Source organism: Ambystoma mexicanum, chromosome 9, assembly GCF_040938575.1.
Source record: "Ambystoma mexicanum isolate Mex_15411 chromosome 9, UKY_AmexF1_1, whole genome shotgun sequence".
NCBI lineage: Eukaryota > Metazoa > Chordata > Amphibia > Caudata > Ambystomatidae > Ambystoma > Ambystoma mexicanum.
This window is the reverse complement of record NC_090931.1, coordinates 16082640-16108912: the sequence shown is the minus strand read 5'-3', so window position 1 is coordinate 16108912 and position 26273 is coordinate 16082640. Positions and strand designations below refer to the sequence as shown.

General features: G+C 50.4%; 1 protein-coding gene across 1 annotated transcript in view; it reads right to left on the bottom strand.

Moving 5' to 3' along the window:
• Positions 1-221: 221 nt before the first annotated feature.
• Positions 222-26273, bottom strand: part of UBASH3B (ubiquitin associated and SH3 domain containing B) — a 484216-nt gene continuing 458164 nt past the window's right edge. Inside the window, exons 12-14 of the mRNA XM_069614082.1 lie at positions 24436-24542; positions 10550-10659; positions 222-8538 (exon numbers count right to left, since the gene is read on the bottom strand). Of these exons, the coding sequence (XP_069470183.1) occupies positions 8401-8538; positions 10550-10659; positions 24436-24542 (355 nt within the window). The 3' untranslated portion in view covers positions 222-8400. The remainder of the gene's footprint in view (positions 8539-10549; positions 10660-24435; positions 24543-26273) is intronic.

Below are 26273 nucleotides of genomic sequence, written 5' to 3'. Positions count from 1 at the left end.
CTAAAAGTCTGCATTGAAGTCAGTCAGTTGTCAGAACAAAACTGAAATGAAGGTTTGAAAACCCTTCTCCATAACATCATTAAGTATTAGGTTTTGTTAGTGTTCCCATTTGTTCTTTCTTGTCCCGTTTGCAGTTGTACCATATACAATCCACACATACAATCCACATATACATTCTGACATGCATTATTTTCTGCAAGTAGTTACGAGACAGGTTGTAATTATATTGAATATATTGTTTAATTTATTTACAGTGTATCCCTTTGACCTCCTTCAAAAATATACATCACTAAGAACTGTGATTATAGCACGTTGAAGAAAAACAAAGGCTTTAAAATAATTGTGATCTTACCATCTGATTTTTCCACAACAAGCATTCCATCTCAAATAAATACATTTAAAAGCCATTTGACAGAACATACTTTAAAAAAGCAACCATTTTACATTTTTTTTTTTAAATAAAATGATTTTTCCTGAAAATAAAACAATTTGCAGGATTAGATGTGTTGCACAGGCAGGAGAAGTGGGGGAATTTAGTGGCAACGAATGAACATATGTAACAAAGCATTGCTTATACCATTTTCAATATAGGTCTTTTGTGAACGATAGAGAATGTTCTAATCTTTTCATTATCAATCAAGCTATCAGAAGCACCATTCAGGGTGGTGCTGTGCATATAGAAATTCAGTCACACCGATTATTCACTGAATACAGAGAATTGATCTCAGTTCTACAAAATTTGGTTCCGGCGATCCGTACTAGAACATAATTGCGTTAAGAGTGGGACAAAGAGCATCTTAGCAGGTCAAAGCAATTGAATACATGTGATAGTACAGTGGGTAAGTGACAGGCTCACCTGTCGCAGAGTGTGCAAAGAAAGTAAGAGGAGCATGTATGCACCATGCGATGATTGTGCCGTGCAGCACGCACCAGTTTGAGATCAGGCACTGGGTGCAGTGAATTTAGCATGTAGCGACTTTCATATCACTATAGAGTGCCAGAGAGGTCCCATGTTAATCTCGGTGGTTATTAACATCAAAGTGGTTTCCACTAGTCAAACGCCACACCTTGTGCAAAAGAGAGCAAACATCTGCTTATGGGATATGACCCCAATCATTGGGGTCATATCTAGTCACATTAATAGGCTAAAGATGGGTGTGTGATAAAGTGAAGCCCTTTAACCCATTGACACACCCCCTGAAGCAGCAGAACCCAGCATGCTTCAAGAGGGGTTCCTTACGAGGAGCTGGATGATATGCACGTAGCAGCGCCCAGTCGAACGCAGAGGCCGGTCACTGGATGGAGCCCTTACACTAGGATATTTTCTTTGTTCACAGATAAAGAATACTGATAACAGACTACATTTAAGGATATTGGGAAACTAGCACTGATAAGATGCCCATGTGTATAGATATCAAAGAACTAGTGATAGTGCGAGTAAATTATTAGAGCCAGGTTTACAGATATTAGGGAAGCAGTTCTGATAACATCTCGAGGTGTACAGATATCAGGAACTAGTATGGGTAACATGCCTATGTTAACAGAGATCAGGAACTAGTATTATAAAACATACTAGGTGTACAGATTTTAGTAAAGTAGTTCTGATAGCATGTCTAGGTTTATACACATCAGGAAACTTGTACTATAAAAATACCTATGTTTACAGATTTTGGGAAACTTATATTATTAATTTACCTAGGTTTACAGATATCGGGTAACTAGCACTGTAAACTATGTTCACTGATGTTGGGTACTATGAATATTCCTAGGTTTACAGACCGGGGAAAATAGTTCTGATAACATACCAGCTATTTAAGGTATCGGGAAAATGCTTGCATAATACTACCTATGTTTACAGATATCAGGTAACAAGAACTGTAAACTATCTATGTTCACTGATGTCGGGTACTATGAATATTCCTAAATTTACAGATCAGGGAAACTAGTTCTGATAACATACCAACTGTCTAAGGTATCGGGGAAACTGCTCCCATAATAATACCTATGTTTACAGATAGCGGGTAACTAGAACTGTAAACTATCTATGTTCACTGATGTCGGGTTCTATGAATATTCCTGGGTTTACAGATCGGGGAAACTAGTTCTGATAACATACCAACTGTCTAAGGTATCGGGGAAACTGCTCCCATAATACTACCTATGTTTACAGATATGAGGTAACAAGAACTGTAAACTATCTATGTTCACTGATGTCGGGTACTATGAATATTCCTAGGTTTACAGATCGGGGAAACTAGTTCTGATAACATACCAACTGTCTAAGGTATCGGGGAAACTGCTCCCATAATAATACCTATGTTTACAGATAGCGGGTAACTAGAACTGTAAACTATCTATGTTCACTGATGTCGGGTACTATGAATATTCCTGGGTTTACAGATCGGGGAAACTAGTTCTGATAACATACCAGCTGTCTAAGGTATCGGGGAAACTGCTCCCATAATACTACTAATGTTTACAGATAGCGGGTAACTAGAACGGAAAGCATCTCCATGGTAGGAAATGCTTTTAGGACCGGGCGCATCAGCTTCATGAAGTCCTTGCTTATTGGTTCTTTTTGTCGGCTGTGCCATACATAATCCAGGTTGATCGGGTTGCCCATTACGTGCTGACTCCATTAACAAAAGAGGGTAATTTGCTGCAACCACCATCTCCCAAAATGTTTAGCTATTTGAAGCCCTCCCAGGAACTTGCATGATAGAAGTCCCTCTGACCAACTTGTAAAGCTAGGAGAAAGAAAACGAAGCTGGAACGGTATGTGCTGCCTCGCAACCGTTCTGGGAGCCTGATCGGGGATGTGTGCCTTCACAGTCTTGTAAACTGCAGCGAGTTAAATCACGTGAGGCCTTCTCCGCATATTATCACAAACCCCATCAATGTCATTTACAGTGGCCTTAAAAACGCATGAAAACCCTCCTGTCTGAAGTGAGAGTGTAGAATAGGCCGTTTTAGGCAGCAAGCCATATATGCCATGGAGCCCCCCCCCCGCAACTTCCAGAGCCCCTCCTCCAGGACAGATCCACCGAGCAGTGCATTGACGGAGGGGGTCAGAGCTGCTTTCTCCGGTGTGTGAAATAGCACTGCTTCGGATGACCATGTTCAGGAGTAGAAAGCATGCTATTCAGCTCATTTGCATACCCACTGTGCATGGCTCTGAACCGGAGGTGATCTTCCAAGGGTGGCTATATGGGGGTGCTGTGGCACGTGTGACTTGGGTCCAGGTATGCATATCATGTGTGTGTATGAAGAGATCCTTGCTAATGATTGTTGAGTGTGGGCAGGGCAGGATATGCGCCCCCCCACCTCCTCTCTCAACAATGAAATGAAGCGTTTGCATATATAGTTCATGCTGTGAGGTACTTCTCGTGTCTACAGATTTAAAGCATATTTAACTGATGGACATAGAATTCTTTAATAATAATTGCCAGTTCAAGGCCTATTTTATTTCTAAAAAGCTGTGGGCTTGGTTCTTTTCCCAGCCATTTCATACATTGGATTAGTTTGGTACTGTTCCTGCTTTATTAAACTTGCATGCTCCGGCTGCATCGTGTGCATGTCGGAGCGTGCCGGTGCTGCGGCTGCACCGTGTGCATGTCGGCGCTCCGGCTGCACCGTGTGCATGTCGGTGCTGCGGCTGCACCGTGTGCATGTCGGTGCTGTGGCTGCACCGTGTGCATGTCGGTGCTGTGGCTGCACCGTGTGCATGTCGGTGCTGCGGCTGCACCGTGTGCATGTCGGGCGCTCCGGCTGCACAGTGTGCATGTCGGTGCTGTGGCTGCACCGTGTGCATGTCGGTGCTGCGGCTGCACCGTGTGCATGTCGGGTGCTCCGGCTGCACAGTGTGCATGTCGGTGCTGTGGCTGTACCGTGTGCATGTCGGTGCTGTGGCTGCACCGTGTGCATGTCGGAGCGTGCCGGTGCTGCGGCTGCACCGTGTGCATGTCGGCGCTTCGGCTGCACAGTGTGCATGTCGGCGCTGCGGCTGCACCGTGTGCATGTCGGCGCTCCGGCTGCACAGTGTGCATGTCGGCGCTCCGGCAGACTGTTAGGACGCAGTGCATGTATGAAAGCTGATGCAGAGTGTGGGGCAGTGGAGTGACACTAGCAGGAGCATCATGGCCTGTCAGGGGGTGAAGTGTCGTCCAGCCGCATCAGGGCTTGGCTTACTCACAGCACATGCTTGAGTGAGGCCCCTTTCTGGAACACATGCCACCACATAGAACAATGCCTTAACCATGTGGTTTCTCCAGAAGATTTCCTTTTCAAATAAATACATTCAAAAGTCACTTAGCAAGACAACATGTAAGAAATTAACTTTTTTACTTTTAAAAGAGCATTGTACTGAAAACAAACATGGAGAATAAGATTTGGAGCACAGGGAGGAACACTGGTGGGGTGCAGTGGCAGCAAAAGAGCACATGTCACATGGCGGGTTACAACAGGATGTCTTTTGTGAACAGTAAATAAAGCTAACATTTGGAATATTGATATGATATGTTATGATATGGCATTTGTAACGCGCCTATATACAAGTGTTTCAAGGCGTGACGAGGCAAGGGGGGGAACAGAGGGTGGACAGAGACAGCGATCCTACTAGGCCAGGTGTCATTCAGATTGCACGTGGGAAGGGCAGGGACAGTGCAGTACAAGGTAAAATGATAACAAGTAAAGTGATGGCCAGCATGTTGCAAGTGCATGGGTAAGTGTGGACACCAGGTGTCAAGGGCTGGTGGGGGGCTGTGGGGATACAGAAACAGTCCCCAAGTTCGGGGGTTGCCAGGAGGGCAGTGCAGGTGTGTGACGCTGGCGAGGTAGGACCTGGGCCTGAGATCGGAGGTGTCCAGGTAGCCAGTGCAGTTCCGATTACAGCCAGGAGGTCAGCAGAGGAGAGGAGGAGAAAAAGCAGAAGCAAAGAGAAAGTTTTTGAGGTGCTTCCGGAACCGGGGATGGTTCTCCTCAAGTTTAAAGGAGGCAGGGAGGCTGTTCCAGAGGGAAGCACCAGCTGAAGAAAGAGATCTACCAACAACTAATTGCTTGGAGAAGCGACTGACTCTGAGGGAGTTGGAGGCGGATGAGCGAAGAGCTCGAGAAGGAAGATATTTTGGAAGAGAGTTGGAAGTATTGAGGCCCCAGAAGGCCTTGTGGACGATGCAGAGATTAACTTAATCCTCGCAGCCACTGGGAGCCAGTGCAGGGATTTCAGTCCTGGAGAGATACGGACCCTGGGCTTGAGGCCAAGGACAAGTCTCGCAGTCCTGTTCTGGATAAGTTGCAAAGGGTGGAGAGTAGAGGCAGGCAGATTTAGAAAGAGGCTGTTGCAGTAGTCCAGCCTAGAGAGAACCAGAGCTCTGGAGACAGTGAGCTTATGGGGGAAGGAGCGAAAGGAAGAATACCTCTGAGGAGGTGCAGCTGGTGGTGTGACTTCTTAGAGACGTCAGAGATGTGAGGAGAGAAGGAGATTGTGGAGTTCAAGATGACCCAAAAGTTTTTTTGCCTTGCAGGTAGGAGCAGGAAGAGGTCCAAGAGAGGCCAGCCAGAGAGCTGCAGGGAAGGAGGGAGTGGGTGTGCTGATGAGTAGAATCTCAGTCTTACTGGCATTAAGGTAGAGATCATTGGCGGCACACCACTCCTGGATAGCAGACAGACAGTCAGGGATAAGAGAAGGAGAGGAGGAGGCAGAGGGCCTGTAGATAAGCTGGGTATCGTCTGCATAGCACTGAAAGTTGGGGCAGAGAGCAGCAATGCGGTGGACAAGGAGTGCCAGGTATTGGTTGAAAAGCCAGGGGGAGAGGTTAGATCCCTGGGGGACACCACAGGTAGAGAAAAAGATAGCCAGGCATTTTAGACCATTAAAGCCCTTCAAGCATCCTGGCCTCCTCATTGGCTAACGTTTCTGCAATTCGACTGCCACTGGACATTTTGCCCTTTTAGATCAGGCGAAATTCCACCGAAAGAGGCGAAGGGGCAACATTCTGCACTCCAAGCATAGTAGCGGCAGGGGCAGATTGTGGTCCGACCCACGGAACCGGGGGCGAGATCCTTCACCCTCCTGGCGTGAAATAGAAGAGGCGCCGTGGCACTAAACATGTTAAGCAGACTAATATTGCACCCCTAGAGTGTCTCCATGTGGGTGGACGTGCCTCCCGTGCCCAGGCTCGTCATAACGCTGTTTGCCATCTGATATGGTGGAAGTCTCCATTAAAGCACCTTATTCAATGGTGATTTTCCTGGTGAACGTGGAAAGGGGAAGCAGCAGCCGAAATGCAACTCGTAAACTATGAGTTTGTTCTCGCGCCGCGTGTAATGATGACATGACATGACACGATGTGGGGTAAACAATGACCTCGTTCTCATAAGTAAAGGTTCAATGTCAAGTCACATACATTCTTCTGCTTCAAACATCCCGCTGGATTCCATTTCATGGGGTGAAGGGGATGGTTAATGAGGGGGCGTTGCCCCATTATGTAGTGCTGTGCTGCTGGAGTTGGGGGAGGGGGGGCTCCATGATACACAGTACTGGGAGCAGGCTCGTGACACGCCCACACTGCAGGGCGATATTGACACCTGCTATATTGTCACTCTACATTTGTGTCCCAGGACATTAGGACGAGCTACATTTAGACACCAGATATCGCCCGTTATATAGAAGAAGAAAGTGCTTATTTTGAGGAGAATGTCTCTTTAATTTTCCACAGGGAAGAATCCAAGCTCTTCGCAAAACCTAATGGGAAAGGGAAAAGCGCATGAAAAGTTGCGCAACTTGAAAAATGCGCCATTGCGCGCTTCGATTCAAGGACTGCTCTCTGAAAAAAACAGGTGAAGCGCACCCCTTGTGATACGTTGCACAGCCACTGGCGTCACCACAGACTACCACTTCACGCCAGAGGGGAGGTGGGGAGGCTAGCTGGGAAGTCATTTGAAATCCTGACATTTGCTACCACAGAAGCGCCCAAGGTCTGTGCCACGCAGGCCACCCCGCCTACATATAGTTTCATAGCCCTTCATCAAGTCACTGGCCGCTGTTGGTCCGTGTTCACCTCAACACCGTACCAAAGGAAGCCTGCTTCTTGACAAGGGGTTTCTAAGCGCTACCTCCAACCGAGTGCCCTTAATCGCGGACACCTCAGAACACGAGGAGTAACGGGCCTGGACTCAAAGCGTCTTATTCGCTCCGAGAGTCACACCTGTGAGGTCCACTCACATTCTGAGCTGAAGCCATTAGTCCGTTTTCCATTTCCACTCCACATTTTTGATTGGCTTATTGGCGCACCAGTGTGGCCGCTGTTTCCATACTCAATGAAGCAGCCCCACGGAGAGTGTTAATGGTCAGTTCTTTTGCCATTAATAATGATCATAGGAAGTGTATAGGACCCCCTACCTGAATGCGCCCCCGCAACTCCTGCGCCGCCCCTGCATGGCGAACTAGGTGTATGCTGGAAGTACAGCCCAGAACAATTCATTGGTTGGTCTGAGCCCTGGGCAGCACACGCCTTCCTGCCACACACACACACACACACCAGACACGTGTGTATGGCCCGTGGACTTCACTGCTTTCCAAACGTGATCACATCTGTGTCCTTTCTGACCTCTGACCCGGCCGGCAGGGGATGGACACACGATGGGAGAGTTGCGGGTGGGCCTGCAGGCTGCTTGCCGTTACACAGGGATGTGAGAGTGTGGGTGAGAGTGTCGATGCCTTCCCCAGGAGGGTCCTAATCAAGCGGGCGAGGTCTTCTGTCCGAAGGGAGTGTGCACCTAGAGATTGGAACGGACTGAAAAGTTCTGAAGAATGCGCCCCTTTTTCCAAAACATTTTTAAATAGGAAAAAACAAGTGAGCCTAGAAAATAGCCCATTCCAATCTAAAAGCCTGGACAGCTCTGCAGAAGGGATGAGCCATTGCCTAGAGCCGAGAAGGGTCACTCAATGGGGACTGCTTAGTCCCTCTAACATCCTGCAAGAGTCCCACTGCCCAGTTCCCACCACTCCCCATCATACATGCACCCCAAAACTAAAGTCACCCACCTGTTAGAAGTGGGGTGGTCCCGCTGTGTATCTAATAGCAAGGAACTGAACAATGTGGCTGCCAACACACCAACCCACAAAAGGGTTCCAAAAAACAGACAGGAGTACAAGGCATTGTTAAAAGAACATACTTCAGACTTAAGTTTTGGAGTCAGCCTCCGAGGCCTGTGCATAAGCTTAGTTAAATATTTAAAAAGGCAAAAAAGTCTTAGGTTTTCACATAATTTAAAAGAAAGTTTGGCTTCAATTTGCATGAAAGACGATATGTTTGAACGCCTGGAACTATAGTGTCCACGTAAAGTGTCTGCTTCCCTGTTCCAAAGAACGTCTATGAGATTTCTAAGAGTCTGCGTGGTTCACTCCTGCAGCAAGGTCTCCCTCCAGTTAAAGCCCCCCGTCGGCCCATGCGTCAGAGGCAGGATTGGGGGGTCGGTCAGCTGCCAAATGCCCGTTTCTCTCAGCTCTTCGCAGGCACAAAAGCCCAGGTATGGAATCTAGGAGACAATTACAAACACAAACAGGTGTTAAATGCACGCCCCCTTCATCTCACCCCCATGCAGATTCCGGTCATGAGTGATTCTAGGATGCATTCAATGTTGGCACCATGACTGTGCTGTGAACGCACGTGGGGCACCCTGAACATTCAACTTCAGGGTTTCTAGCTACTAACTTGGTGCTATAATGCAGTGTGCTTTAGAATACAGTGTGCTTGGTGTCGCTTACAATGCAGGGGGCTCGGTGTCGCTTACAATGCAGGGGGCTCGGTGTCGCTTACAATGCAGGGGCTCGGTGTCGCTTACAATGCAGGGGCTCGGTGTCGCTTACAATGCAGGGGCTCGGTGTCGCTTACAATGCAGGGGCTCGGTGTCCCTTACAATGCAGGGGCTCGGTGTCGCTTACAATGCAGGGGGCTCGGTGTCGCTTACAATGCAGGGGCTCGGTGTCGCTTACAATGCAGGGGCTCGGTGTCGCTTACAATGCAGGGGCTCGGTGTCGCTTACAATGCAGGGGCTCGGTGTCCCTTACAATGCAGGGGCTCGGTGTCGCTTACAATGCAGGGGGCTCGGTGTCGCTTACAATGCAGGGGGCTCAGTGTCGCTTACAATGCAGGGGGCTCGGTGTCGCTTACAATGCAGGGGCTCGGTGTCGCTTACAATGAAGGGGGCTTGGTGTCGCTTACAATGCAGGGGCTCGGTGTCGCTTACAATGCAGGGGGCTCGGTGTCGCTTACAATGCAGGGGCTCGGTGTCGCTTACAATGCAGGGGCTCGGTGTCGCTTACAATGCAGGGGCTCGGTGTCGCTTACAATGCAGGGGGCTTGGTGTCGCTTACAATGCAGGGGGCTCGGTGTCGCTTACAATGCAGGGGCTCGGTGTCGCTTACAATGCAGGGGGCTCCGTGTCGCTTACAATGCAGGGGCTCGGTGTCGCTTACAATGCAGGGGCTCGGTGTCGCTTACAATGCAGGGGCTCAGTGTCGCTTACAATGAAGGGGGCTCGGTGTCGCTTACAATGCAGGGGGCTCAGTGTCGCTTACAATGAAGGGGGCTTGGTGTCGCTTACAATGAAGGGGGCTCGGTGCCGCTTACAATGCAGCGGGCTCGGTGTCACTTATGGGTATTAATTAGGTACAGTTCTGTGCCAGAATAAATCAGAGTCAATTCAAGCGCTTATAAGTCAAAGGTTGGTTTTATTGACCAAACATGTGTCCTTCGGTACAAACCTAAGTCATCCTAGGCTTTTAATCTTTTAACTAAGCCAGCATTTCCTGAATGCTGTCACATGCTAATGTTTCGCCCATTGCCGGGCTTTGTCAAGGCGTGTTAATACTACCGGATAGAACCCCAGGAGCTACAACCAAAAGGCTGGCTAGCTCCGAGGCTCAACAGTCCCGACATCAGCGGAGCCCCAGGTGTTTTCCAGACCTAGCAACACCCCTGCTTCCAGCAGTTACAGCAAATTATCCTGTTATAAATCACAGGTTATATAAACTGCCAATAAAGTGTGATAATACACACAAAAAAGGGAAAAAAAACTTCGGGGGCCCCTTCCTCAGACACAGAAGAACTCCCAGAGCAGGAGTACGCAAGATCACGTGGACATATGGGTAGTGAGAGTTTCAGGAAAGCGACAAACGACACCCAATTGGAGGTCGACATTTGGGCTGCATACCCAAAATTGTCACGCGGGCGTTTGAGGTAATGGCTGTGTAAATAAAGAAAACCACGAAGTACAGTCCAACTCTATGTCTGTCAGGGCGTGAGAGCTGGCCTGGCCACTTCAAGCCATGACTCTCCTCTGCCTACTATTGGTAGCACAGGCAGGATTTACATTCACGGCCTTTGACCACCACCAGCACCCACCAGCAGCACGGCATGAAAAATCAAACTCTGAAGACACCCAGGAGGAGTGGACTGGACCCCGGCCAGGAGCACACCTGTGGGATAGTTAGCTTAGTCTTCCCCAGGTTGAGATCACACGAGAACAACAGATAAACCACACTTACCTTCCTGACAACTTGCACAAAGTCCTTGGCATTCTGCGGCGACAGTCCCTGTAACTGGCGTGTGCAAGCTTCCAGCGACGACGCGTGGGCAACTATCAAAATGTTATTTCCTAAAAAGCAAACAGATTGCAAATATGAGGCATGGTTAACATGACGTGAATCATTTGTCTTGGAGGATGCTTGCAATGTTCCCCTTGTCCTCTCCCTTCTCGCTCACTGCTCTCTCCCCCTAAGCTTCTCTCTCTGTGTTCGCTCACTGTCTCCAAACTGCCACACTGCCCTCTAGGTTCTCTTTACCTTTACACTCGCTTTCTAAATGTGATCAGGCTTGAGAGCCTGAGACCCAGGGCAGCTGTGCACTCAGTGAGAGATGGTGTCCTGATTGGCAGGGATCGGGATAAACTACATTCCCCATGCATGGCTGCATGAGCTGCAGAGTGAGCAGGCAAACATGAGGGTGGTCTCCTATCTTGGATTTAGACTAGGGATCGACATAAACTACAATTTCCCCATGAATGGCTGCATGAGCTTCAGAGTGTGCAAGCAAACATGAGGGTGGTCTCCTATCTTGGAGTCAGGTGAGGGATCGGGATAAACTACATTTCCCCATGCATGGCTGTTTGAGCTGCAGAGTGTGCAAGCAAACATGAGGGCGGTCTCCTATCTTGGAGTTAGACTAGGGATCGGCATAGACTACCATTTCCCCATGCATGGCTGTGAGTGTGCAAGCAAACATGAGGGCGGTCTCCTATCTTGGAGGTAAGCTAGGGATCAGGATAAACTGCCATTTCCCCATGCGTGGCTGGATGAGCTGCAGAGGGTGCAAGAAAACATAAGGGCGGTCTGTTATCTTGGAGTCAGGTGGCCATTCCTCCATGCCTGTCCTACTCAAGGTGGGAATTGGAGAGGTAAGCCGCTCTAGGTTGCTGAGAGGGTGACCCAGTCCCCTGAGGAACTGGGGACAAGTTATTGGAATTTGTTAAATAGCCAAGTTTTGAGTAGCTTTTTGAACTTGGGTAAGAAAACTTAGTTGGACAGATAGTGGGGGGAGTGAATTCCAGATGCGGGGGGCTGCAATGGGGAAGCTGGTGTTGCCCGCTCTTGAGGATGTGAAGCGGTGGAGACGTCTCCCACGATGTCTAATACTTGGATGTCTACTAGTGTTATCCGGCTGCTTCCAGAGCCCACTGGCTGAGGAGTGGCGCATCCTCTGCTCCCAACATGTCTCAGATCCACCTGCCTGGGACATGCTATGGTCTGTGGCGAGGCACCTGCCTGGGACATGCTATGGTCTGTGGGGGAGGCACCTGCCTGGGACATGCTATGGTCTGTGGGGGAGGCACCTGCCTGGGACATGCTATGGTCTGTGGGGGAGGCACCTGCTTGGGACATGCTATGGTCGGTGGGGGAGGCACCTGCCTGGGACATGCTATGGTCTGTGGGGGAGGCACCTGCCTGGGACATGCTATGGTCTGTGGGGGAGACACCTGCCTGGGACATGTTATGGTCTGTGTCGAGGCACCTGCCTGGGACATGCTATGGTCTGTGGCGAGACAACTGCCTGGGACATTTTATGGTCTGTGTTGAGACACTTGCCTGGGACATGCTATGGTCTGTGGGGTAGGCACCTGCCTGGGACATGCTATGGTCTGTTGGGGAGGCACCTGCCTGGTACATGCTATGGTCTGTGGCGTGACAACTGCCTGGGACTTGCTATGGTCTGTGTCGAGACACTTGCCTGGGACATGCTATGATCTGTGGGGTAGGCACCTGCCTGGGACATGCTATGGTCTGCGGGGGAGGCACCTGCCTGGGACATGCTATGGTCTGTGGAGAGGCACCTGCTTGGGACATGCTATGGTCTGCGGGGGAGGCACCTGCCTGGGACATGCTATGGTCTGCGGGGGAGGCACCTGCCTGGGACATGCTATGGTCTGTGGGGAGGCACCTGCTTGGGACATGCTATGGTCTGCGGGGGAGGCACCTGCCTGGGACATGCTATGGTCTGTGGCGAGGCACCTGCCTGGGACATGCTATGGTCTGTGGGGGAGGCACCTGCCTGGGACATGCTATGGTCTGTGGGGGAGACACCTGCCTGGGACATGTTATGGTCTGTGTCGAGGCACCTGCCTGGGACATGCTATGGTCTGTGGCGAGACAACTGCCTGGGACATGCTATGGTCTGTGTTGAGACACTTGCCTGGGACATGCTATGGTCTGTGGGGTAGGCACCTGCCTGGGACATGCTATGGTCTGTTGGGGAGGCACCTGCCTGGTATATGCTATGGTCTGTGGCGTGACAACTGCCTGGGACTTGCTATGGTCTGTGTCGAGACACTTGCCTGGGACATGCTATGATCTGTGGGGTAGGCACCTGCCTGGGACATGCTATGGTCTGCGGGGGAGGCACCTGCCTGGGACATGCTATGGTCTGTGGAGAGGCACCTGCTTGGGACATGCTATGGTCTGCGGGGGAGGCACCTGCCTGGGACATGCTATGGTCTGCGGGGGAGGCACCTGCCTGGGACATGCTATGGTCTGTGGGGAGGCACCTGCTTGGGACATGCTATGGTCTGCGGGGGAGGCACCTGCCTGGGACATGCTATGGTCTGTGGCGAGGCACCTGCCTGGGACATGCTATGGTCTGTGGGGGAGGCACCTGCCTGGGACATGCTATGGTCTGTGGGGAGGCACCTGCTTGGGACATGCTATGGTCTGTGTCGAGACACTTGCCTGGGACATGCTATGGTCTGCGGGGGAGGCACCTGCTTGGGACATGCTATGGTCTGTGGGGGAGGCACCTGCCTGGGACATGCTATGGTCTGTGGCGAGGCACCTGCCTGGGACATGCTATGGTCTGTGGGGGAGGCACCTGCCTGGGACATGCTATGGTCTGTGGGGAGGCACCTGCTTGGGACATGCTCTGGTCTGTGGGGGAGGCACCTGCCTGGGACATGCTATGGTGTGTGGGGGAGGCACCTGCCTGGGACATGCTATGGTCTGTGGGGGAGGCACCTGCCTGGGACATGCTATGGTCTGTGGCGAGGCACCTGCCTGGGACATGCTATGGTCTGTAGGGGAGGCACCTGCCTGGGACATGCTATGGTGTGTGGCGGAGGTATGGTCTGTGGGGGGGGGGGGGCTCGGGCCCCCATGGTGCAGCCAGGCTTGGGATTGAGGTTCTCTTGCATCTTCTCTGGCCAGCATCAGGGAGGAAGCTGCGACTCCCGTCCCCAAGCCTCGCAGCTGTGACTAACGCGCCGAGTGGATCAGACGAGGAAAATGACATTGTCGAGTTATGATCGGAAAATCAGCCCACGCGACTTGCCTATTGATTAGCGGTGAAGCAGCGCGCGACGATTGAGACGCCCCCCAGCGCCTTCCGGCGGCAAGTCAATACTTCTATTGCAGAATCAGGTTCGCGAGTGTTGCTTCCTCGGGGGTGTGAAGGGAATTTGGGAACTTTATTAGATAATGGCGGCGTTGAACCCCTGACAAGACCCCTCTAGATTAATTTGCAGCACATTACATTTTTAGTTGCTGAAAAAGTGGCTTTTGATTAAATGCCCTCTTTTTCATTAGTAGTAGATGGCGATGCGCTGTGGGGTGTTTCACGGACCCTCCCCTGCAATGGCCGTGAGGGGAGGCCGGCGCGAGCTGCGTACAGTAATGAGGTCATGACGTCATTCTTCACCGCTGAGATCAAGGGCCTAGAAAGTAAGCAGCTGCTGCTCGTTCTGCCCCACCCCCCAACCCCCTCCTCACCACCCCCCTCTCTCGAGAACGGGACGCCCCTTGTGGCGGCAGAAAGAAAGGAACCAGGTCGCTTAGTTTGGGCTCAGGTGCCACAATAGCAGCATTGTTACTTTTGGCCCGTAGGCGGCGATATGGCACTAATATTCGTTTTGTCTCCTATGTGGTCCTTTAGCGCCACCGTTGCGTTTAGATCCTAGAGGGTTGTTTAGCAGGTACATTTTGGTAAAGGTCAATGGTCTTCAAATGGTGGGGGAAGTCCAGCGGGGAACGAGGCTGTCCTAAAAAGTGAGTTCAATGACTTATTTTAACAGGAAAGAAATCTGATACGGCATAAGGAGGGCCTGGCAACCACATGTACTCTCAAAGGGGGGGCCTGGCAACAATATCTACCCTTAAAGGGCAGTTTGGTACCAATATTTACCCTCAAAGGGGGGTCTGGCAACAATATTTACCCTCAAAGGGGGGTCTGGCAACAATATTTACCCCCAAAGGATAACCTGGCAACAATACTTACCCTCAAAGGGGGGTTGGAGGGTCTGGCAACAATATTTACCCTCAAAGGGGGGCTGGGTAACAATAATTAGCCTCAAAACGGGGCCTGGCAACAATATTTGCCCTCAAAGGGGAGCCTGGTAATATTTATCCTCAAAGGAAGGTCTGGCAACACTATTTACCTTCAAAGGAGGGCTTGCCAACAATGTTTACCCTAAAAGGAGGGCCTAGCAACAAAATGTGCGCTCAAAGGGGGACCTGGTAACAATATTTAACCTTATGTTAGGACACTTTCCTGGCCTTCTCGTTGCGTCCGTCCCCGGACGTGGCAGTTGTACCCATATTACCGGCTTGGGAAGCGTGGCTGTAGGCAGCGGGCTGGCACTCGACACCTTCGCTTGCATGCGCGAACCTCGCGGGTAACCAGGAACGGGCAGACAAGCTTGTGTTCCAAGCCTCGTTCTGGTGCCCGCTCGGCCGCTACGCATGCGCAGCCCCGCTAGCGTTCCGAGCCTTGCTTTTGTGCCGGACGCTGTAAATAGCGTCCGGCCCTCTACAGATCGCGTCTTAACGCGGTTTGTTCCCCACTTACCGTCGCTTGGTGCCTTTGTATCAGGTTCCTGCTCCTTGACTCCCGCTTCCTTGTCCGGTTCTCTGGCCTCTTGGGCTGCCTTAGCTCCTGTTGGGTCCCTTCCTTGTGGTTCCTGCCTTCCAGTTTTCCCCTCTCCTCCTGGGTTCATTTCTGTTGGGATTAGTTTCCCTTGGCTCTGTGGCCCTTAGGAGGTTGTGGGTCCCTCCTCCTGGCTTTCTCCCCTCTCCTTGGGCCTTCCTGTTCCCTGGGTTCCACTCTCTTCCTGATCTCCTTGTTTGCCTGGATCTTCCTTGCCTGTTTGGCTCTGGGTGCCAGCCCTCCTGATTATCAACTGCCTTGGTGGATCGTGCCTGGACATCTTTGAAGACCTTCTCAATTCTCCAGCTTGTGAACCTCTACCGGACCATACCAGCTCAACACCTCATCACCTCCCTGTCAGTGCTTGCACTGTCCCAGCGTCACTTTAATCCACAGGGAGGTGAGCCAGTGGCGTCGGGAGGTGATTCCAATCCATCCCTGTTCCATTAGGGTTGGGTCGGGGTCGCTTCCTAGCGTTACAATTTCTGCATTCTATTTGAAGGTCTACCAGTCTGGCGTCACCGGCGAGACCAGCAACTGAAACTTCAGGTACGCAGCGCTCCAGAGACGCGCAGTTTAACAGATTAAGACGCCTAACAACCAGTTCCGATTCTGAAATGGAGGATTCTGAGGAATTGAGGAATGAGATCAGGGCCCTACGCACCGAGATGACAGTATTGCATCAGGAGAATTTGGCCTTACGTCAGCTGGTAGCTCAAGGGGCTACCCCCAGTACCTCTGCAGAGACTGTGATGGCTCAGACCAGCCCAATAAAATTTGACGGAGATCCTAGACGGGTGCCAGAATTTTGCAATCATTGTAGAATACATTTTTTGTGCCGCCCTACGCATTTCAACCAGGATAAGGCCAAGATTGGGTACATTTTGGGAAATCTAACCGGAAACGCATTGGCCTGGGCCACTCCTTTGGCAGCTGCCAAGAATCCAGTTCTGGAGGATTTTGTGGCCTTTGAGAAGGCTTTTCTGGAGGTGTTCCAGTCTCCCAACCTCGCAGCTGCTGCGCAAAATCAGCTTATGGACCTGAAGCAAGGATCCAGTGATATAATCACCTACATCAGCCGTTTTCGTCAGCTGGCCACCGATTCACAATGGCCTGAGATTACTCAGAAAACCCTTTTTCGTAGGGGGTTGAGAGAGGAATATAAGGATGAACTTCTCCATATTCCAGAACCTGAAACCTTGCAAGCATTGCAAGAGCAAGTGATGCGGATCGATCACAGGTTGTCTGAGAGAAGGGGTGAGAGGCGCCGTTTGGAAAGGTCAATTCCAAGATTCATGCCAGTGCCAGCCAAAGCATCTACCTCGTCTGAACCAACTCCTGAACCTATGCAACTGGGAGCAGTCAGAGGTCCCCTATCTGATGCCGAGAAGAAACGTAGACGTGACCTACGGTTGTGCCTGTATTGCGGGGCCTCCGGCCATTATCTCAGTACTTGTCCATTAAGACCACTTCGGAAGTCGGAAAACTGAATGGCCTATCGTTTAGGGGAAAGGCGACGATGGGCCCCTCTTCTTCTACAGTCCTTCCCGATTCAGCACAAGTCCGACAACCCATGCAACCAGTCGTGCTTATGGTCTTAACACTCAAGGTCTCTTGGTCAAGAAAAGAACCCATTAAGGTACTGGGATTATTGGATTGTGGAGCCTCTGGAAATTATATGGATGCTGATTTTGCCATCACGAATGGTATTGCCTTGATTGAAAAGAATTGTGTTTCAGTGGTGGAAGTTATTGACGGTACCCCGTTGTCTTCGGGTCCGGTCCATTAACATTCCGAGACACTGAGTTTGTGGATTGAAGGACATCACGAACAGATCTCTCTGGATGTCATCAAGACTCCCTCTTATCCGATCATTTTGGGATTGCCTTGGTTGTTACACCATAACCCCAACATCAACTGGCAGACTCGGACCTTGGTTTTCAGCTCTGATCGTTGTGTGCAGGACTGTTGCCATATCGGTTCTTCTTCAACGCAATCATCGATTGCCACCCAGACTGAAGGAGTTGGTGTGCCACGCTTACTCTCAGTTTCTTCAGTTCCCTCTGAATATGCTGATTTCATGAGGTTTTCTCTGAACCTAAGGACATTCCCTTACCTCCTCACAGATCTTTTGATTGTGCCATCGACCTGTTACCCGACGCTGTGATTCCACATGGCAAGGTGTACTCCCTGACTGCTCAAGAAAAGGAGGTTTTGCAGGAGTATCTTGAAGAATGTCTTCAGAAAGGGTATGTTGCTCCTTCTAATTCACTGGCAGGATTCCCACTGTTTTTTGTAAAGAAGAAGGAGGGTACCCTGCGCCCGTGTGTTGATTATCGCCAACTAAACAACATCACTAGAAAGGATAGATACCCACTTCCCTTGATTCGATCCATTTTGGAATCTTTACGTGAGTCAAGAATATTTTCCAAGTTTGATCTCCGTGGGGCCTACCATTTGGTACGGATAAAGGCTGGAGATGAATGGAAGACGGCCTTCAAGACTCCAAGCGGGCACTATGAATACAGAGTTATGCCTTTTGGGCTATGTAATGCCCCAGCTGTCTTTCAGCATCTAATGGATCATATATTTTCTGATTTAATCGGGACCTCAGTCTGGGTTTATTTGGATGACATATTGGTGTTTTCAAGAAATCTCGAAGAGCACATAGTACATGTAAAAGAGGTACTTCAGCGGCTACATGTGAATAATCTTTACGCTAAGCTTGAAAAATGTCTTTTTCACCAAGACCACATTGAATTTCTTGGGTATGTAATCAGTGCGTTGGGTATACACATGGATCCAGCCAAGGTTCGTGCAATCCTAGAATGGAAAGCTCCCAGTGACAGAAATTCTCTTCAACGTTTTCTTGGATTCATTAATTTCTACCGAAGATTCATTCCATCTTTTTCGCAATTATCTGCATCCTTAACCTGTTTGACCAGCAGTAAGAGAATCTTTGTTTGGGGGCATGATGCTGCCACCTCTTTTGAGCAGTTAAAGAAGGCCTTTAGTTCCGCGCCTATTTTACATCATCCCCAAGACGACCAGCCGTTTATCGTGGAAGCCGACTCTTCGGATTTTGCCGTGGGAGCCGTTCTACTTCAGATGGATCCGAGCATTGGAATGGAGTTCCCTGTAGCCTACTACTCCAGAAAACTTATGGCTAGTGAACGGAACTATCCCATTATCGAAAAGGAACTACTGTCCATCAAGACCGCCTTTGAAGAATGGCGCCATCGTCTTCTCGGAGGACGCTTTCCGGTGGAGGTACGCACTGACCATCGAAACTTGCAATATCTACGCTCTCTGCAGTGTCGGACCTCCCGCCAAGCTCGATGGGCCTTTTTTTTTCACAGTATGATTTCCATATCACCTATGTACCCAGTAGCAGTAATGTGAAGGCGGATGCCCTTTCCCGTTCTTTGGCTGATGATGTGCAACATGAAGGACGAGACCAGCCTGTGATTACTCCCAAGCATTTTCTACTGGCTTTGCCATCGTTCTTGCATAGGGTGGTACAAGCTACCTTGTCTGATTCTTCTCGGGATACGTTGATGAGATGTCACCAGTTGAGGGAGAAGGACGGATTGCTTTTTTTCCAGAATAGGTTATACCTACCCACGGATGAGCTTCGCAAGACAATCCTACAAAGCTTTCACGACTCCAAGATAGGGGGTCACCGTGGTATTCGGTCTACGCAAGAACTCATTTCTCGACATTTTCGGTGGCCTAAATGGACTTTGCAAGTCAGACGTTATGTGGAATGCTGTCCCATCTGTGCCCAGGTCAAGGTTCCACGCATGAAGTCTGTAGGCCTTTTACATCCCATGGAAACACCGCCTTTTCCTTGGCATACAATCGCCACTGATTTCATTGTCAACCTTCCGCCCTCCGAAGGACATACCTGTATCATGGTTATCGTCGATTGTTTCACCAAGATGGCCCACTTCATTCCCTTCCCAGGAATTCCCACGGCTGCTCTAGTAGCACGTGCCTTTTTGCACAATGTATTTCGTCTGCATGGATTACCTGTCAAGATAATATCTGACCGTGGTTCTCAGTTCATCTCTTCCTTTTGGAGTCAACTGTGCCAGCATTTAGGCATCCATAGGGCACTCAGTTCTGGCAATCATCCACAAACCAACGGACAGACAGAAAGGACAAACCAAACATTGGAACAGTACCTCGGTTGTTTTGCCAATGCCTCCCAAACAAATTGGATGTCGCATCTCGATTTGGCCGAAGTTGCGTATAACAATTCAGTTCATTCTGCAACCGGACTAAGTCCCTTTTTCTGTACCTTTGGCCTTCATCCCAGACTGCTGCCTTTTACGCTAGTACAATCAAGTAATGTTCCTTCGGCTGATCGCCTTGTCACCGATATCCAGAATCTGCAGCGTCGAGCGGCTGGTACCCTGGCCAAGGCACGTGAGACCATGAAGAGACAGGCCGATAAGCATCGGAGCCCTGAGCCACCATTTCGGGTGGGAGATCTTGTGTGGTTATCTTCCAGATATTTGCCTGCACGGAACGTACCCTTGAAATTAGCTCCCAAGTTTTTGGGCCCCTTTCCGATTGTCAAGAGGGTGTCTTCAGTAGCTTTTGAACTTAGGTTGCCAGAATCCTGGAGGATCCACCCTGTTTTTCATGTATCTCTTTTAAAGGCTTATCATTCAGATCCCTTCCATCGTGCCTGCCCCCGACCCGCTGCCATTGACGTTGAGGGTTTCCCTGAATTTGAGGTGCAGGAAATATGTGATTCCCGTCTCATTAGGGGTAAATTGCAGTATTTGATTGACTGGAAGGGCTATCCTGCCTGTGATCGCACTTGGGAACCTGTTGAGAACGTTCATGCCCCCCGTTTGGTTAGGGAATTTTATGCCCGTTTTCCTTGGAAGCCGGGTTCTTCCGGTCTTTCCGGAGGGGGGTATGGTGTTAGGACACTTACCTGGCCTTCTCGTCGCATCCGTCCCCGGACGTGGCAATTGTACCCATATTACCGGCTTGGGAAGCGTGGCTGTAGGCAGCGGGCCGGCGCTCGACACCTTCGCTTGCATGCGCAAACCTCGCGGGTAACCAGGAACGGGCAGACAAGCTTGTGTTCCAAGCCTCGTTCTGGTGCCCCCTCGGCCGCTACGCATGCGCAGCCCCGCTAGCGTTCCGAGCCTCGCTTTCGTGCCGGACGCTGTAAATAGCGTCCGGCCCTCTACAGATCGCGTCTTAACGCGGTTTGTTCCCCACTTACCGTCGCTTGGTGCCTTTGTATCAGGTTCCTGCTCCTTCACTCCCGCTTCCTTGTCCGGTTCTCTGGCCTCTTGGGCTGCCTTAGCTCCTGTTGGGTCCCTTCCTTGTGGTTCCTGCCTTCCAGTTTTCCCCTCTCCTCCTGGGTTCATTTCTGTTGGGATTAGTTTCCCTTGGCCCTGTGGCCCTTAGGAGGTTGTGGGTCCCTCCTCCTGGCTTTCTCCCCTCTCCTTGGGCCTTCCTGTTCCCTGGGTTCCACTCTCTTCCTGATCTCCTTGTTTGCCTGGATCTTCCTTGCCTGTTTGGCTCTGGGTTCCAGCCCTCCTGATTATCAACTGCCTTGGTGGATCGTGCCTGGACATCTTTGAAGACCTTCTCAATTCTCCAGCTTGTGAACCTCTACCGGACCATACCAGCTCAACACCTCATCACCTCCCTGTCAGTGCTTGCACTGTCCCGGCGTCATTTTAATCCGCAGGGAGGTGAGCCAGTGGCGTCGGGAGGTGATTCCAATCCATCCCTGTTCCATTAGGGTTGGGTCGGGGTCGCTTCCTAGCGTTACAATTTCTGCATTCTATTTGAAGGTCTACCAGTCTGGCGTCACCGGCGAGACCAGCAACTGAAACTTCAGGTACGCAGCGCTCCAGAGACGCGCAGCTTAACACCTTAAAGGATGGCTCGGTACCAATATTTTCCCTCAAAAGAGAGCCTGGCAACAATATTTACCCTCAAATGGGGAGGGGGTGGGCTGGCAACAATAGTTATCCTCAAAAAGGGCTTGGTACCAATATTTGTACTCAAGAGGGGTCAGGGAACAATATTTACCCACAAAGGGGGGGCTTGGTACCAATATTTTTACTTAAGGGGGGCTGAGTATAACAAGTTTGAATACTATGGGTACAGGTGGGTGTGAGGGCATCATTCCCTTTTTGAGGTTCTTTTAGCCCCTTTACCGGGGCCTCTACACTTGTTTGCCTATCTTATTTTTCCTGCAGACTTTTGGGGTGAGTGAAGTCTATTTTTCCTGACTCGCCTGCACATCTCTTGTGTTGAGGGGACTGGTCAGCCACAGCGACTCTTTTCCCGTTTAGAGTTTTGTGGGTTTGTTTTGTGGGACCCGCTGCCCTACATGGACTGCTGCAGGGGTACTGGGTCGCCTTTCCCTTTTGTCTGGGGACATTTTGTATTGCCTTCTGATGTGCACACGACGGGCTGGTGGCAGGGAATCATGCATTGCAACTTGTTCCGGTGCATTGCCATGCACCATCTTCTTTGACTGCGATAATCTCATTTTGAGTACCATATCCTCAAAATAGCCTTTGCTTGTCGTTGAGCCCTCTTAGTTTAGTTTAGTTTAATATATTTGTAATGCGCACCAGGCCCGGGAGCAACAGGGCGCAGCAGAAGAATATGTTCAACTTAGTTACATGGCCAATGGGGCATCATATAAAATCATATCATAAATCACATCCATATATACAGAATAAAGATTACATGGTTGCAAGCGAATGCACTGAGGTTACAGGTGCACGAGATACGGTAGCATTCCAGGTGCACGAGATACGGTAGCATTGCAGGTGCACGAGACATGGTAGCATTCCAGGTGCATGAGATACGGTAGCATTGCAGGTGCACGAGATACGGTAGCATTCCAGGTGCACGAGATACGGTAGCATTCCAGGTGCACGAGATACGGTAGCATTCCAGGTGCACGAGATACGGTAGCATTCCAGGTGCACGAGATACGGTAGCATTGCAGGTGCACGAGATACGGTAGCATTGCAGGTGCATGAGATACAGTAGCATTGCAGGTGCATGAGATACAGTAGCATTGCAGGTGCATGAGATACAGTAGCATTCCAGGTGCATGAGATACGGTAGCATTGCAGGTGCATGAGATACGGTAGCATTCCAGGTGCATGAGATACAGTAGCATTGCAGGTGCACGAGATACGGTAGCATTGCAGGTGCACGAGATACGGTAGCATTCCAGGTGCACGAGATACGGTAGCATTCCAGGTGCACGAGATACGGTAGCATTGCAGGTGCACAAGATACGGTAGCATTGCAGGTGCACAAGATACGGTAGCATTGCAGGTGCATGAGATACAGTAGCATTCCAGGTGCAAGAGATACAGTAGCATTGCAGGTGCATGAGATACAGTAGCATTCCAGGTGCATGAGATACAGTAGCATTGCAGGTGCATGAGATACGGTAGCATTCCAGGTGCATGAGATACAGTAGCATTCCAGGTGCATGAGATACGGTAGCATTGCAGGTGCACGAGATACGGTAGCATTCCAGGTGCACGAGATACGGTAGCATTCCAGGTGCACGAGATACGGTAGCATTGCAGGTGCACAAGATACGGTAGCATTGCAGGTGCACGAGATACAGTAGCATTGCAGGTGCATGAGATACAGTAGCATTCCAGGTGCAAGAGATACAGTAGCATTGCAGGTGCATGAGATACAGTAGCATTCCAGGTGCATGAGATACGGTAGCATTGCAGGTGCATGAGATACGGTAGCATTGCAGGTGCATGAGATACGGTAGCATTCCAGGTGCATGAGATACAGTAGCATTCCAGGTGCAAGAGATACAGTAGCATTCCAGGTGCAAGAGATACAGTAGCATTCCAGGTGCAAGAGATACAGTAGCATTGCAGGTGCATGAGATACGGTAGCATTCCAGGTGCATGAGATACGGTAGCATTGCAGGTGCATGAGATACGGTAGCATTCCAGGTGCATGAGATACAGTAGCATTGCAGGTGCATGAGATACAGTAGCATTCCAGGTGCATGAGATACAGTAGCATTGCAGGTGCATGAGATACGGTAGCATTCCAGGTGCATGAGATACAGTAGCATTGCAGGTGCATGAGATACAGTAGCATTCCAGGTGCATGAGATACAGTAGCATTCCAGGTGCATGAGATACGGTAGCATTGCAGGTGCATGAGATACGGTAGCATTGCAGGTGCATGAGATACGGTAGCATTGCAGGTGCATGAGATACAGTAGCATTGCAGGTGCATGAGATACGGTAGCATTCCAGGTTAAGTGACATAGGATAAGGGCGGTTTTATTATTTGTCATTATCTTTAAGCCAGTTGGTCAAAGTCTGCCTGAATTTGATAAATGACTGGGGGGCCCTATTGGGACTGTCTGGACCCAATCCACAGTTTTCCCAGTGAATATCTGTTGCTGGGCAGATGTGGGGTAAGGCTTGCCAAGACTGGACAGCCCTTACCTATCTGAATGGTGCAGAGCCTTCTGATTTGAGGGCGGGGAGCAAGGAGAGGGTTTGAAGCCATACCGGAAGTTGCCCGTTGCAGGTGAGAATCGGACGATAGAAGATATGGCTGAGGTGGACGGGAACAAGTGTCGCCCAAGCCAACCGCCGGAGTGCCTCAAAGCCTTCTTCTGGGTACAAGGAAGACCCCGGCCAATGCCTTCCTCCTCTGGAGCAGACATCATCATCCTGCCCGTGGTGGTCTTCAGAAGTGTCCTGGGACCATTCACTGAGCAGGCCTCTCAGCTGGGACAGGGGCCACCCAGAGTTGGGATTTTGGACTCTACGCACAGGAAGGGACAGGGGCCACCCAGAGTTGGGATTTTGGACTCTACGCACAGGAACACCAGCTGCTCTGAACCGGGAATAGGGGCCATGCAAGGGGCAGTGGGGGTAGCAGGGGCAGGGGCCAGACCCGCAGGACTCACCTTTGCTCTTGCATTCGCTCAGGATCTCTCTCGTTACTTGGAAGCTTCTGCTAATGTACATGTCGTAGGACTCGGACACCACCAGTTTGCTCACCGGTATATGAGGTCTGCAGGGAGGGCAAAGAGACGGACATTAGCCTCAGACGTGAATGAGCTGAACACAGGCACAGAGGTACTAGAGTTTAATGTTCTCACAAGAGGTGGGGCCTGGACCGTTCACCACTCGTGATCCAGGGGGTGTAAAAGAAAGAAAATAGGTGATCAGGAGGGAGACATGGGACCGGAAGAGGGGACGATACTGACGTACAATGAGTGGAACAGGAACTAGGTGATAAGGGAGGCATGGGACCGGAAGAGGGGACGATACTGACGTACAATGAGTGGAACAGGAAATAGGTGATAAGGGAGGCATGGGACCGGAAGAGGGGACAATACTGACGTACGATGAGTGGAACAGGAACTAGGTGATAAGGGAGGCATGGGACCGGAAGAGGGGACGATACTGACGTACAATGAGTGGAACAGGAAATAGGTGATAAGGGAGGCATGGGACCGGAAGAGGGGACGATACTGACGTACGATGAGTGGAACAGGAACTAGGTGATAAGGGAGGCATGGGACCGGAAGAGGGGACGATACTGACGTATAATGAGTGGAACAGGAACTAGGTGATAAGGGAGGCATGGGACTGGAAGAGGGGACGATACTGACGTACAATGAGTGGAACAGGAAATAGATGATAAGGGAGGCATGGGACCGGAAGAGGGGACAATACTGACGTACGATGAGTGGAACAGGAACTAGGTGATAAGGGAGGCATGGGACCGGAAGAGGGGACAATACTGACGTACGATGAGTGGAACAGGAACTTGGTGATAAGGGAGGCATGGGACCGAAAGAGGGGACAATACTGACGTACGATGAGTGGAACAGGAACTAGGTGATAAGGGAGGCATGGGACCGGAAGAGGGGACGATACTGACGTACAATGAGTGGAACAGGAACTAGATGATAAGGGAGGCATGGGACCGGAAGAGGGGACGATACTGACGTACGATGAGTGGAACAGGAACTAGATGATAAGGGAGGCATGGAACCGGAGGAGGGGACGATACTGACGTACGATGAGTGGAACAGGAACTAGGTGATAAGGGAGGCATGGGACCGGAAGAGGGGATGATACTGACGTATAATGAGTGGAACAGGAAATAGGTGATGAGGGAGACTTGGGAAAGGAGAAGAGGGGACAATACTGACGTACAATGAGTGGAACAGGAACTAGGTGATAAGGGAGGCATGGGACCGGAAGAGGTGACGATACTGACGTATAATGAGTGGAACAGGAAATAGGTGATGAGGGAGACTTGGGAAAGGAGAAGAGGGGACGATACTGACGTACAATGAGTGGAACAGGAAATAGGTGATAAGGGAGACTTGGGAAAGGAGAAGAGGGGACAGTACCTGACGTAAGAGTGGAACAGGAACTAGGTGATAAGGGAGGCATGGGACCGGAAGAGGGGACAATACTGACGTACGATGAGTGGAACAGGAACTAGGTGATAAGGGAGGCATAGGACCGGAAGAGGGGATGATACTGACGTACAATGAGTGGAACAGGAACTAGATGATAAGGGAGGCATGGAACCGGAGGAGGGGACGATACTGACGTATGATGAGTGGAACAGGAAATAGGTGATAAGGGAGGCATGGGACCGGAAGAGGGGACAATACTGACGTACGATGAGTGGAACAGGAACTAGGTGATAAGGGAGGCATGGGACCGGAAGAGGGGACGATACTGACGTATAATGAGTGGAACAGGAAATAGGTGATGAGGG